This window comes from Pundamilia nyererei, unplaced genomic scaffold (genome assembly GCF_000239375.1).
Source record: "Pundamilia nyererei isolate P.nyererei 1_Seehausen unplaced genomic scaffold, PunNye1.0 scaffold00416, whole genome shotgun sequence".
NCBI lineage: Eukaryota > Metazoa > Chordata > Actinopteri > Cichliformes > Cichlidae > Pundamilia > Pundamilia nyererei.
Genome location: NW_005187817.1, coordinates 112,248 through 127,805, shown reverse-complemented (window position 1 = coordinate 127,805; position 15,558 = coordinate 112,248). Strand labels below are relative to the sequence as shown.

Genomic DNA, 15,558 nt, shown 5'->3' with positions numbered 1-15,558 from the left:
TGTGTGTTTTCATACTTGCATGTAAGTGTATTCACACTCACTGCTCCTGAGCACCTCAAACTCCAACTTTACCCTAAAATAAGAAATGGGAGTAAAGTTAAGAAACTTTGTGATGTTTGATTGTGCTGCCTGTGAGCTGGCTGCTCACACAGAGTTTACCACTGTCACTAATAATGACGAGTGCCCGCTTTGCTGTAATTGCTGTTAAAAGCCTCTTTTCTCTGCTCTTACTGGAGCCATTTTACGGCACTCATACCCTCTCAGCATAATGGTTTCTAGGGTCACGTGGAAATTATCCAAACACTTAAACTCCGACTGACTGACCCTCTTCTGTTTTCTGTGCTGAAGGAGGAAGAGATGCTTTCATATGACTGCACAGCAGGGCGCTCCAACTTCCTCGATTCAAATGTTAATTTATGTTTTTCTTTCTTTTTGTGGTGAAGCTTTCACGACTCTTCTTCTCAGCAGGAAAGTAAAAATTGCTCTGTCCTCTCTGTCTCCACACAAACAGATCTTTGAATAAAGCAGTTTAATAAAAGGTTTCAGTTTCCAGCTTTTTTCGCAGTTATGGTTGATTTTCTGCTGCTGTTTGGTGACATTTAGGCACAAATTTTCTGCAGTTAAAGAAAAAGAAAGGAAAACATCTTTCTTCTGCATCGAGCTTCTCCTTCATCTTTATTTAGCCAGTCAGTGCAGAAATTAGCATCGCCATGGTTTCCTCAACAGAAACATATTGAGATTTTTACAGAGCTTCTTAGATCATCACATAAAAATAAATGTGGGGAAATAAAAGTTTATGATACGCACAAATTCAGTTCAGCATCTCCACAATTTGATGCCATTTTTATTATTGAGTAAGTGGGATTTCAGTCACCAGAGGGGGGCGATATGGAGCACAAAGAATTCATACTTTTCACACTCCTACTGTATATTAGTTTTTCCAACAAAGCACGGTGCGGGTCATCACTTTGTATTCAAATTTGAAATTGTTGATCAGTTTGTTTCAGCCAAGGCCCCCTAAAATAGACATGAGCACTGATAAGTACTGTGCTGTCCTTGCTGTGAAAATTAACACATTAAGTAGAGACAAGCTTGTCCTGTAGGAATCAAACTTTCCCCATAAAGTGCTGGAGATTATTAAGAGTTGCCTTAAACTTGAGTAGGAAGAAAAGAGATTTTTCTCTCAGTACTTGTGACCTTCAGCAGTGTGGATGTCTGTGGGAAGCTCAGCAGAATGTGGCAGCTGTGTGCTCAAATCTGCAGGCTGCAGGCGGATGGACACAAAGATTTCTGTCATTACTATCGATGTAATCATTGAATATGAGCCATGGAGTTTTCCCCTGAATCTAACTGTGATGGTCCGAATGTGTCGGCCATGACAAATGCAGTCAGAGGTTCAAATTATCAGGGACAGAGTAAGAGAGTGGAATACACTCCTGGATGAAAGTCAGCAGCTTCACTGTGGCCATCACTATGATTTTTATTCCAAACGTCCTGATAACTCACATTTGAGGTTCACACTCAGAGAGAAGGTGTTTTTTTCCCCAATCATTGCAGTATAACACAAAGTCAGCTGAACTTCGCAGATATCAACGTGTCCAGGAAGCACCCATTACACTGCAGAGACACCAACAGGACATTAATCCAGCTGCACGGTGTCTGTCTCACTGCAGGACGCCGGCCCCTTGTGGATTCTGGATCTGACAGTTCGGTCAGAGACGAGCACAGAAGCTCACTTTGTTCTTCCTCACACAGGAGCAAATAAGGCTCCGTCCAGTTCTGTTTTTAATGACCCATCACACTCCTGAGAATGTGCTGGTCGATATGGATGTGCCATCCTGGAGGAGATGAACCCGTGCCCAGATCCAGCCTGAATGAGCTGCAGGTACCGTCTCATTCCACCAGCAGTGACAAAGACATGAACGGAAAGAAAAAAAAAAAAAAGCAGCCAGGAGAGATGAGCAGAGCGCAGCGGTCTGTGGTCAGCACCTGCAAGACCATTCCCTTTATTTGGGGTTTGTCCAGCGCACCTGCTGCCACTTTCATCTGCAAAGCAGGTGAAACGGATTCACAGTTTATGCTTCCCAACTGGACACACTGTCTCTGAAGTTTGACTGTGTTATTCATTTACCCAGTCGAGCATTTTGGAGACTTTTTCTTTGTGTCCTACCCAGTTACTGTTTTTTTTTAACTGGTAGTTATACAAGTCAGTGTCATATTTAGTCATTATTACCTTAGGAGAACACGAAGATATTCAAACTTTACAATAACTTTTTAATACAAGAGGTCCGTTATGATTCATCACCTTCCAACCGCCTCCATGTCTGTGTAACCAGGTCATAAATTACATATTGTTATAATTACACAAAATGTGTTCTAGACCCTAAACCCCTCCTATCATACCTGACTTTTAGGACCTTCAAGCCTGTAGTTATGTTCATTATCAGTTAGAGCCCCTCTTCCTTCTTTGGTGCAACCCTATAAATACGGGGTACCCCTTTGGCCCCTCCCCTTTTCCACAAGTAAAGAGAAGCTCAGAGAATGTGACGGCACTTACCCCAGACTCCCCTGTCATAACTACAATATCCAGATGGACTACAAAATGAGCTCAATGAGTTTTGGGCATTTTGTTGCAAAATTTTTCTTCATTGTGAAGGTTGGAGTACTTCTTAAAGCGAGGTGGGCACCTCCAGGCCTCCAGGGCCGGTGTCCCTGCAGGTTTTAGATGCGTCCTTGAACCATCACAGCTGATTTAAATGGCTAAATTAGCTCCTTCAGTTCTCCAGAGGCCTGGTAACGAACTAATCATGTGATTCATGTGTGTTGACCCAAGGTGAGATCTAAAACCTGCAGGACACCGGCCCTCGAGGCCTGGAGTCCGACACCCCTGTCTTAAAGGAACATACAACCTGTGCAGTTTCTCATTTTCCTTCCTGATCCAGTGGAACTCCAGCTCTCGTCTTTGTTTGGATTCCTGTGACAGTGTCAGGGCTCTGTGTGCGGGCAGGTGGAGGTGAGGATCCAAATGCAGGACTCAGAGACTGAGTGCAACTCAAAAACCACAGCTTTATTGCTGGCAGAAAACAAAACAGAAACCTAAACCCACAAACTGGACACACAGACAAAATCTGATGGTACAACCCGACACTGGCACAAAGAAACATGGGGCTTAAACACACTAAGGAAGTCATCAAGGAATTAGAGACAGCAGGGGAACACAGCCGGGAGGAATGAGACCCAACGAGACAGGGGGAGCGAAGCTAGAAACACTGACATCAGACATAACCCTTCAAAATAAAACAGGAAACAATTCACGAAGACAGACTAAACATGGACTTTACACAGAGGGAACACACGGGCAGAGAAGACGGAGCACAGAACTAAACCTAAACTAAACATGAGGGCATAAGAACAAAACTTAAGAACTAAACCCTAAACCAGAATAAACTGAAACGTAGACTTATAATAATAATGAAAGCAGGATAACTAAAGAATCAGACATAAATCATAATACAGAAGAATACCAGAAACATAAGAAACTGAAAATGCTGGGTCAACATGACAGACAGAAGTCAAATTCCCTCCATTCGTCACTTATCACTGAAGCATGTTCAGTCACATGACTTAACTGGACTTTTTTCAGTCAACTGGGGTCACAATATGTTTGCCCATGAATACAATAATAATAGAATAAATTAATTTCTTCATTTCTGCATCTGTGTACTCCTTGTCTCCATCTTTAAACTTTATATAACTTGAAGTCTCCTTTGCAAAACCTGAATGAGGCACTATGCTCGGATAAAGGTTTTGTTAATGATAGAGTTTGTTGTGTATATTTGACCTAGAATAAAATCTGCAATCCCTAGACAGTTTGTGAAATTTTATTAGAATCATTTATGATTTATTCATCAGAGAAATGAGGGCTGGAAGCAATCCATCTGCTGTGACTGAAGCTATAAAGACGTGCAGGAGTGCCGAGGCGCTCTGGTTGGGCGTGCAGGGTCACACTGCAGGAGGGATTTTATTCCAGTAAAATGAAGGTTAGTTCAACTTGATGCCAAATGAGCATCCCACCTGAGTGGAAGCCACAGCGGGAATCTGGACCAGCGGCCTGATGAATCACATTTAAACTTCATTTTGGCAGCGTAACACGCGTTACAGCCCACAGCTGCCTCATCCACACATCGCTGAGTGTGAGCCGACCAGTCGAGGCTCGACATGGGAATAGACGAGGGGGCAGAGGAGTCCCCACTTCATAAACTCCCGCTGAACGTCTGTTTACTGACATCAGGACTGAGGGCAGAAAACAATACTGAGCCCCTGCTTTACTTGAGCTCGCTGCATGAAAATGGTAGCATAGAAATGTAAGTTACATAACTAAAGTCCTGAGGACGCAGAATATTCACTCTTGTACGACTTTGTTATAACCGCAGGTTGGTATTTTTTTTCCTTTTTCTGGAGCTTTATGCATCACTAATATCAGATCTTATGTTAACAGTTTTAATCACTGGGCACTTTTGCAGGTTATATATTTTAATTTGATCAATAACTTGAATGAATCACTGATTAAAATAACTCTAGTAAGTCCATTTGAAGCAGCTGCAGCCTTGCTAACAGGATAGCGCATTTAACCACCAAGCCTGAAGCTTCCTCCACACTCTGCATCACCTGAGTCCTTGGATCCAGTTTGTGATGTTATTTGAGAACATCAGGATGATCGCTCCCAGATTTTCTTGTTCAAGCTAAATATGTATCTGAGAAGCAGCAAGAGCCAGTGTCCAACTCTGTGCTCCCACAGCAAGAAATCCTGCCAAACCTCCTCAATCCAAATCTGAACCCAACGCATCTAATAAAAGTGGGGATTCTGATTAAAAGGCACTAACCCTAACCTCTACTTTTACTTAGTAAAGCTGGATTTTTACTCCCCCAGGGGACGAATATATACTATAGTATAGTATATATACTATAGTATATATACTATACTATATATACTATATATACTAAGGTATATACTAAAGTATGACCACTTTTACTTGCATTGCATTGCTTCCATCACTGGGCTTGCAGTTTAGCCCCTTATAAGAAATGAATCAGTGACACCTGTTTAATCTTATTTGGTTTGCATTATTTAAACATCTGAACGTCTGTAAGCTGCTTTGCATCCCATTTAATTAGTCTCAACTTTGCTGTCACTGACCTGGGGTCTGCTCTTCAACTTGTTCTCACGGTAGTGGTCCCGACTGAATTAGCGTTAGAGCTCTATATGTAGAGTCTCATAGTGCAAGATGTTGAGTAATGGCAGGGTTGACTCTATCTGTCCCTAAATGAAAGTGACTTTGAGCAAGAGAACCACACCATCTATGTGAGCCTACATGAGAGGCACAGAGTGTTTTACAACCAGCTAAATAATAACAGTTGAACCATTAGGACACAAATCATAAGCTCTTTTCTCAGTTTTTAATATTATATAATGATGGAATAAAAGGTACATTTAAAAGGAGAATAAATCATCAATAACTCCATCTAGTGATATAACAGCAAAGCACAAGTATTTAGACATGACAGTAAAACTGTAAAGTGACCCGAGCAGACTGCGGTTTAACACAGAGCTGAAGGAAATCACTAAAGCCTCAGGAAATACTTCAGATTAATGAAAAGATACAGTTAAATTTAGAAATATGATAAAAATATGATAAAGTCATTCCAAAGAAAGATTGCAGGCTCCTCTCTGACAGTCCCATCGGCCGGGATGTCTCAGAGGAAATTATAAGAACCATCAAACAGGCAAAGTCAGGATTATCATAACACACCATCGTACAATAAAAACACAGTTAATATGCTAATGTTTGGCATTAGAGCTGCAATCATTAAATGATCAGTCCTCTGAGAGAAAATGAATCCACCCGCTCCGCAAACGGACATCTTCACGCATCTCAGCACCAAACAGACTAAACAGCTGATCAGGTTCAGAGGTGACTGGCTCATAAATTAATAGCTCAATATGGAAAATCCTGTTGTGTACATGTAGCCTCGGGGCTAGCTGAGGGGATTAGAGTCTGGGACTTACTACTGGGATGTCCTGATCATGTTTATTGACATGAGAAATGGTAGCCCTATATGGCTCTGTTCATGGAGTTAATTCTTCTAATCCCTATGGATTAATATAATAACCATACTTCTCTTTAAAAAACACTTTGTGTTCTTAAGTGATGTTAGCCATGCTGTGGTGCTTAACTCTCTCTCTCTCTTTCTCCGGCTCCTGAATTCCAGCCCATGTCTTTATCGCTCTCTCCCTCTAAAGTTCTGATTCTCTTATTTCAATTGTAAATTTAAATTTAGGAATTTGTCCATAAAAACAGACAATGTTCTTTCATGATTCTGTCCATGGTGCTGAATATTACCATCTGACTTTCTGACCCCATAAATGCTGATTCTGAAATGTGTATGGCAGAAACCATATGAATCATGGGGCACATTAAGATACTGTGACTCTGTCCTTTGTCCTAAAATAAGCCTGTAATAAGCTCTGTCTGTGTCTTTGTGACCCCCCCAGTCATGGCAACATTTCAGCTATATTTAATTTAAGGCCATAAAAACAATCAGTCACACCCGCCGTGACCCTGGTGCTCATGCTGGTCCACCATTGTTCGTATGTAGTAGTTCTGTCCGTGGTGCTGAAGCCGGTATCCTCATTTCCCCTCAATGATTCTCATATTTAACGATTTTTGAGCCATGTTTGAATCAACTCAGTTGTTGGTTGTTGAGTCTGTGACTCTGTCCGCGGTGCTGATCTCCATAATCTTCCCGCCGCTGAGAATCACCGTGAACAACCTCCGCCTCGCAGTGGTAAAGATGCCCTGCGTGTTGCAGCGATATTAAAGTGCTGCAGACACAAAAAGCGCCTGTCCTCGCGTGGAAATATAAACCCTAACTTAGTGTAAGTAAGGGAGTCCCGATCACAGAAGCGCGAGCACATCGACACAAAGTCACAGCAGGAACATTCGAGACAGTCTGGAGGAGCGCAAGCACTCGGGTCCAGGCGTCCACGCGTGAATCATGATATGAATGATCTGAATATGTGGGGGTCGGGCTGGTCAGACCCGGGTTCTCGGGGCTCACTCACCTATGTTGATGTTAGTTGGGAAACTTGTGCCGCTGCAGAGCCCGAGCAGCAGCGGGAGCAGGGCCGAGGGCAGCGGGCAGCTCTGCGGCCGCATGGTTCCTCCTGCAGTCCCGGAGGAGCCGCCGTAATCCCATTCACAGCTGACCGGAGAGACGCTCCGCAGCCCGCGAGCACACTCACGTCCACCGGTAGCGCTCCTCTGTGTGTGTGTGTGTCTCGGAGTCCTTCCCTCTTTTCTAACATCCACACTCGGAGCGCAGAGCCGTGCTGCCGCTGAGACTGTACCTCTCTCACCCCCTCCACTCTCTCACCCTCTGTCTCTTTCTGCTGCGCACATCAGTCAAGTGTAGTTACACCAAAATCAGTGCGTGACATTACTGTGAAACACATTTGGCCACACGACAAAAAGAGTTCAGCAGGTCAGATTTCTGTTAGTGAAGGATCGCCCGCTTCTCCCGCTGGTCACTGAGATTCACACGTGTGCTAACTGTTTACACCTTTCACCGTCACGGGATCTGGTCAGTTTACAGACTTCAGTCTTTTCCTTCTAAACCTTCCCATCCGGTGCGAGCAGGCTTCTAGCTGCGCAGGGAAACCCGGTTGGATTTCAAGTCCCACGCCTTAACCATTCGGCCATCACTGAGGCAGCGCCTCTTACTGTCCTCCTAAATCAGTGGTTATGGGTTCGAGACCCATCCTAGGAGTATATCAGCGTGACCGGAGCAGTGGCTGTTTGGTGGAACAAAGAAAGGCAACTGCAGCCCTGAGAACTTTTTTTTTCTTGGACTGACCTTCACAGAAAAGCCTGGTGGTGACTTAGAACCACGAAAAGTTTAGAGCAAAGAGCAAAAACCTGCAGTTCCTCGAACGTCCACTTGAGGCTCCAACAGTGGAAATAACACATTTATATCTTTCTCCAAAACCAGTTTTGGTTTTGCTGCTAATTTAACATGGCTGCTGCTAGTTCACAACACACCCGTATGTTCTCCTAACACACCTGCTGACATTGTTCACAATCTTGCAGCCCTGCTGTTCTCTCATGTGTGTGTTTGTGTGCTTGTGTGTGAGAGAGAGTTAACCTCACTCTTCAGCCTCACACAGCTGGAGCTCACCTGAGGGCTCAGCTGATGCCTGAACTCACATCAGCATTGGAGAGGAACTGAAACAGAACCGTGGACCCAACTCACCAGAAATCTTCTTCCACCACGTTCTCTAATGTCATGAACTTTTGTTCAGAGTCCAATCAGAACGACTAGTTCTGACACAAAGCTTGTATTATTAGCTGTGTCGTTACATGTAGTCAGTGCTGTCTGAATGAAATCATAATTTTATCTCATCTTATCTAATGTGACCACAAACCCAAACTCAAATGGGTTTGCAGATGTCAACCTGTTGCTAAAACAGAATGCAGACAGAAGACAAACCAATATCTTCTTTCAGCCAATCAGAGCTTTGCTCAGTCTCCAGGCTTTTAGCTTCAATCACAAGAACTGGGCTTATCCTGGGGCAGAGAAGGCAAAACGAAAACATTAAAAACTGTTCCTGTTCATTGTAACAAAGCACCAGCACAGTGTATGACCATGAGAACAGAGAATATGCGTGATTACAATCCTCATAAATCACTGAGCAAAATGAATAATGATGCTACAGGAACAACAGTAAGATGGGGATATCAGTCCATTCACTGGAGCTGCTGTGGCCTCCAACTGCAGCCACCAGCACATCGCCTTTCACCAACATACAGAGACAAAAGAAGAAACCACAAACTCTCTGTGTCTCCTACACAGGATTATTTATTTGCTTCCCTTCAGACAGGATTTAATTGTAAATATTTTAGACCAAAGAAAAAGGAAAGTGGGAGCGGACACCTGAAAGCTGAGTTTCTCTGCAGTGACACACTGAGGGTGAGGCTGCGTGTGCGTCTCACTGAAAGCGTGGAAATGCCCGCTTTAGATGCTGATGTTTACAACATCACACACGTAGCTGCTGGACAGCAGCAGATAGAGGAGAGCTGTGGGAGCGAGGCCGCTTCACTGTCAGAAGTCGATTGTTTGTCATGTTTCCTCTGGATCCGCCCACGCTGCCGTTGGCCTGCTTGCTGAGCACAGATAAATTAATTAGGCAGGGACTTGCATGAAAGGGGGTGGTCACGTTCCCCCCTCTCTTTGTTTTGTCTCCATAAATTGGTCGACTGAGAGTGAATAGAAGAGGATTATCAGCGTCCCCGTTACTCCACGTGTAGGCACATGTTGTAGGACGTTAACGGTGCGCCTGTTGTCCTCTGGTCCTGAGAAAGAGATTCTGATGGACTTTGAAGCTTTTGGGTGGGAAAAGTGACTTTAAATAAACCATGAAATGTTCACTAATTAATGTAACAGCAGAGTAGAAGAGTCAAATCTAAAATGTTTGTGTGGTGATTGTAAAATGCGTCTATCCGATCGTTCAGACTGAAAAGTCTCAGCAGCTGTTGGATAAAACATAAAACATGTTCTGCTGGCAGAGTGAGGCACACCAGGAGCCTCTGAGGCTGATCACAGCAACTCTGCGCTCTGCACTTTAAAGCCTTCGTACACTCGAAGGCTTTCTGAGGGCATCAACGTCCTCAAGAACTCATGAGATGCAATGTGTAGCTGCATGACATCCCCGACAAAGCACCTACACGTATGAGCTTCAGTACACGTATGTAACATCCAGAAGTGTACAAAAAGGCCTCTTGGACCTGCACCCGACACCCGACAGGAAGTTTTATTTAAGTTAAAAGAGTCTTTTTTTGTTCAGTTAGATTTTGCTTTCAGTCCAGTTTCCTGTGGCCATTTTTCATTTTGAAGTCTGTGCTGTGGTTATTTTTAAGGGTTAGTACTGATGTGATGCAGCATCATAACAGTGGAAACACTTCTCAGATTGATGGCGCGACTCAAAATGTGTCTAAGAATAAAGATTCTTGTTTCTGCTTGATGGTGGTCGCCAGAGAGGAGGGAAGCTGACCTGTTAGACACACCAGAGCTGCAACGTTAGCCACCCATTAGCAGTGTGGTGGCTGTCCTGACGCATTATTACAAGGTGGCACCAACCGACAGTTCAAAGCCGTTTCATCAGTAAATGTTGTGTAATATCATTAAGATCACAGCAGTAAAAGCAGCGATTGTCATTTTTCTCTTTTTTTGCCTCCTCCTTGATTCAACTCTAATTAGCGCCATGTGTAATTAGCTGAAGCAGCACATGCAGACAGGCATCTGCTTTATCTATATGAGCTACATCAAATGGTCTAATCTGAGTCCATGCGCTGCCTGCGCGCTGACAGGAGGACGTGATTGGTTGACAGGATGTTTAGCGATAATATCTGAAGGAGATCTGGCTGTGATAGGAGTCTTTTAGCTCAGAAAAATGGAGACGTCTGTCAGACGTGACTCTTTTCCTCATTGTGCTGATTTCCAGCTGCAAACCAATTTCATTACACACTGACAACAGCTGGAGGTCAGAAGAACTGAGGCATCCTGCAGCTCTAAAGCCTGTCTGTGATCGTGGATATAAACTTAAAACTGTGCTTGTTTTGTTTTTGTTCTGTTTGACTGCTTCTTTAGGCAGAGCTACTTGTGGTCAGACACATTACTGTTGGATTGTGTTACATTTATAGTCTTGAGAAAGCAACACAAAGCAAAATAAAATTATTTTAAATCATGTCAATTCAGTTTTATTTATGTAGCGTCAGTCATCTCAAGGTAATTTATATTGCAAAGTAAAGCAACAGTCAAACAGTCCCAGATGAGCAGCACTTCCTTTGAACAGGAAGAGATCTCTGCAGAACTAACATGTTCTGACTGATTGGAGGTTGAGGGGAAGGACAAAACAGCTTTGTCTTCTAACATAAACCACCTTCTTTAAAGTCACCCTACAAAACTCTTATCAGTGTCTTAAACCTGCATTCTTTTTGATGGTCAGCAGGGGGCGACTCCTCTGGGTGCACAACGACTTCCAGTTGTAGACAGATATTTAAAACTAAGCGCTGAAAGTGTGTTTTTATAGAAGTCTGTAAGATAACAGCCCACGGCTCCTTTGTTGAGTAAACTGAGGTTATTGTTAGTGTCCCAGACGAGCAGCACTTGGCAAAAGTGGGGAGACAGAACTCTCTTTTAACAGGAAGAGACTTCCAGCGGAACCAAGGACGCACTGAGTAGGACAGTGGCTCCCAAACTTTTTTTGTTAGGCCCCCCTTTGTTTTACAAGAAAACTCTTTGTGTGATTATTTAACGTGTACCGTAGTTTTCGGGTCATAAACCGCTACTTTTTTCCCACACTGTGAACACTGCGGCTTATACTGACGTGCGGCTAAAGCCTTTTTTTTTTCATGCGGCCAAAAACATTTTGCCTGGTAACAGTAGACCAATAAAATTGATAAGTAGTTGTTTGTTGTTTGTAAAAAAAACATAAGCAACGTAATTTGTGTGTTACTGATACGTACGTGTACTTACAGGTAGCCGTGTTACAGGCGCTGTTTGAGGAAAAAGAGCATTTGCAGTATGTATTTTTGTATGTTACCATGTTTATGTTACCTTACGGATTAAATTAAACGTTAAAAATCCTCAAGTGTAATATTTCTGTGTAAATATCTCATATTACGAGTGAAACGCATACGGCTTAAAATCCGGTGCGGCCTGTACAAGTACAAGATGATTTTCTTTCTAAAATTAGAGCATGCAGCTTTCAATCAGGTGCGCTCTGTAGTCCGGGAATTACGGTAGTTGTTTTTTCCTGTGTAATAATATTCAACATTGCATTAATACATTTTTCAAAAAATGCCTCTCTGTACAAAATGGGTTCAAAAACATAAACAGCTGTGGGATCCTGTTTGTCCGTGATTTGAACCGGGGAAAGAAATCGTGGCAGGATCAGCCTGATATTATTTGTATCCTGCTGTAACTTTACTGTATAAAGAGCAAACATCTCCAACAAGTAGTTAGTCATTACAACAAGTGTTTGTGAACTAAAAATCAAGAATGTGGGATCCTGTTTGTCCGTGATTTGAAGAGCCCAGCGCTGCTCCTGAAGAAGGGGAAACTAATCCTGCAGGGAGACCTCCCTCTGCACCTGTGCAGGTGAAACCAAAGGGCAGATTTGCTTCACCATATTTTCTAGTCTTTGTCTTAGAATGAAGTTGGTTTGGAAACATGTTCAGCGATGCTTCATCTCCTGCTCTGCGTTTGTGTGGGAGCTCCGTCAAAAACCTGTCCATGATGCTTTTATTTTTTTTTTTTCCCTTTCCATACCGCGCCCCCCCTGCAATGGCTCTGCCCCCCCACACTTTGGGAGCCTCTGGAGTAGGACTCCCTGATTTGGGTGTAAAAATTAAGCAAGAAGAAACTTAAGCCTGATCTTGCCTCTAACATCCTACGGACCCCAAACCACCATTTACACAAATTACAAACAAGCATAACTGTTAACTTTGTGGTGAGTGTCACAAAAACAGTGAAATATTTTCTGTTCATGCACACGACTAAATCTTTATCTGCTTATTGTAATTATTTCAGGTTTTTGTCAGTGTTTTGAGGTAAACTCTTCACTTGTTCTCTGTTTCATTCTGGTCTTTATTACATTTTGTGCTTCGAGCTGTTTGTCAGACATGAAGCTCAAACCTGCTGCAGTTTAGAATCCTGTTTTCACCCTCAGGTCAGAACTACTAGGTTTCTATAGCGTACATTAAGAGATCTAAAGCAGCTGGAAGGCTCGTAAAAGAATCATGCTTTTCATGTGCAGTTTTCCATCGAGCGTGATGTGAAAATGAATAAATGATGACTGCATTGTGCCCACACAGCTTTATTGTTCCGGTGCAGAGTGAATGTGATGCTCAGATTCACCTCGTGTGAGTGTAAATCATAGATGTGCTCGATGTGGAAGGAGAGCGTACCTACATCTTGTCCTTCAGTGCCCAACCCCTGACCCATAACCTCCACCCTCAGTCTCACCTGTCCCCACTACATAACATTCATCATGTGACCTGCAGAGACCCCTCCAGACATAACACACAACAGATCTCTGTTTCATCCCAGAACTCAACTGAAACCACTACAGAGCCACACCCAATGGGACAAAGCATGATGGGAAAATCCTGCAGAGCTACTGATGATCGCCAAATGTTTTGTAAAATTCACATTTTGCCGTTCTTTCTTTAACTTTTGGAACTTTGCAGTTAATTAATTGACAACGAAAAAAATTATTAAGAATCATTTCAGTTCAGTTTAGTTTTATTTATAAAAGGAGGAATTCACATCAACAGTCGTCTCCTACAGTATCAGAACACACACATTTATGCTTTTCTGTTTGGGAACGTTGGGAGGAGGTTGGGGTGGATGGATGGATCAAAAAAACATTGGCTTGTAAAACAGGAAATTGCTGTTTATTTAAACCTTATTGTAATACTGAAGAAAACATTAAAACATATTTACTGTCATCCAAATTCTAAATGGTCTTTTTATGTAATTTTTAAAAGCATATTAATTTATTTTTGATTGAGTGACACTTGATCAGTTTAGTTTCATGTGTGGAAGCACGACTTTATCGTAGTCTTGCCACATCGAACTTTTAACAGTCATTAGTTTTATCAGAGGGGTCGAAATGGAGCCACATAGGAAAATAAATGGCATCTGTGGGGTCTGCGCTTCCACAGGCCCCGCTGGTTTAGAAACTTATTCCTGTTAACGACAAGGAAGCAAGACAAAAAGCGATTTTACTTGCGCAAGGGAAGGATCTCAGAGCAGCCCCTTTGCCCTCGGTCAGACCCCTTCGACCCCGGCCTCCACTTGCCGCCTTGTATTGAAAACAGTTACAGTACACACAAGCACCTCCCATTGTTAACCCCCCCTGGGGCTCTACCAGATAAGGTGCTATGTGTGTATGTGTGTGCACGTGTAAACACGTGTGTGTATGTGAGTGTGTGTATGCATGTGCGAGAATGTGTGTGTGTAGGTGCCCGTGAGTGTGTGTGCTTGTGTTTGGGGGTGCGTTTGTGTGACCTCCTGCCCACAAAAGGGTCATAAAAGCAGGACGCTTACTAAACAAGCAAACAGAACCCTCACACAGGACGTGTCCCTATAATAAGACACTACAGCCTCCCCCACCAACAGGCTGGGGAGGTCAACAGGTCAACATGTCTTTGATCCTATAGTTTGAACTAAGACTTACAAATTTAAATAACATAATGACAACATTTAACAATTTGACTCCAACAGCATCCTCATTCATTTCTTCTTTAGTTATGTTTCTACAAACTTCTGCCAAAGGACCACTAAACATTAATTTATCCTCTACATAAAATATTACTTGCTGTATTTTGCAGTTTAGCAGAAAAGTTCAAATCTATTTGACCCACCAGCCTCTTCCCTGTATCATCATATAAAACTCCTGCAAGGCCATTGCTGCTATTGATTTTGGCTTTCTGCATCTGGCCTCCCTCGTGGAAGCTAAAGTGAACTGAGCTGCAGTACCTCATGATTTCAGGACTCTTTTTCTTTGCTTAAGAGAGTCGCTGTACAGTGAGCTGTCTCAGGAAACTTGGAAGGATGTAAAATAACTTTCTGGTAACCTTAAAAAATTCTGGTCGTGAAAGATGTTAGCAAGTCAGTGACACACTAGAGGGAGATGTGTCCTACTCAACTGCTTCTGTCTGGAGAGATGTGACTGTGGTGGGTGAGCCCATCGCCGATCGTTTTTGAAAGGGCAATTTATTTATTTGCCCATGAGTAAATTTACTAATAACGATGGAGCTAATAGAAGCAGTCAACAGGAAAAAATATAGCACGGTTTTAACAGCACCGCGGAAGCTGGTGATAGCCTAGCATACTCAACCAGATGGTGGACACATACATGCTCATGCAAGTTAATCATGTTTGCGTATGTTGCTCGCACTATATGTCTGCACAAGCGGCATACGGCTTTGGTTACATCCTTAGGCTTACCTCTTTTATCCTAAATCGGCGACTTTATATTTTTTAGTGCTGTCAGCATTAACACGCCGTCATCATGACTAACACGATTAACAATTAACCCATCTGTGCACAGACTGAGTCAAAATCCCTGAAATGTCTCTGTCAATGCATTTCGGGCAGTTTGTCCAACGTTTGTTCATTCTGCGCTCCACATGGGTTGAGCGTGTTGAAAATTTCAATCGCCTTAATCGTGATGACGCGTTAACGTGTCATGAGCAATATGATCATGCATGGACTGATCTGTGTCGCAAACGCACAAATCAGTTCATGCATCATCACATTGCTCCGCCCATCAAAAAGTCTGCGCGTGCATATATGTATATATATCACCCATTGTTGATTATTGGACTGCCGATTGTAGGTTGGAACATTTTGACGTCGCCCAACCCTGGGCGGTTATGCCACGAGTGTTATTTTATCACAAGGCCCACATGTGATGTGAAGTGTCAAACCAAA

The 15,558-nt window shown here is 43.0% G+C and overlaps 1 protein-coding gene across 5 annotated transcripts in view; it reads right to left on the bottom strand.

Moving 5' to 3' along the window:
* The window catches only part of LOC102204572 (glutamate receptor 1-like), a 104,040-nt gene extending 96,624 nt beyond the window's left edge, over positions 1–7,416 (bottom strand). For all 5 annotated transcript variants that reach the window (XM_005753257.1, XM_005753258.1, XM_005753260.1 and 2 more), the window contains exon 1: positions 7,124–7,416. In XM_005753257.1, the coding sequence (XP_005753314.1) occupies positions 7,124–7,217 (94 nt within the window). In that variant the 5' untranslated portion in view covers positions 7,218–7,416. The remainder of the gene's footprint in view (positions 1–7,123) is intronic.
* Positions 7,417–15,558: the final 8,142 nt, after the last annotated feature.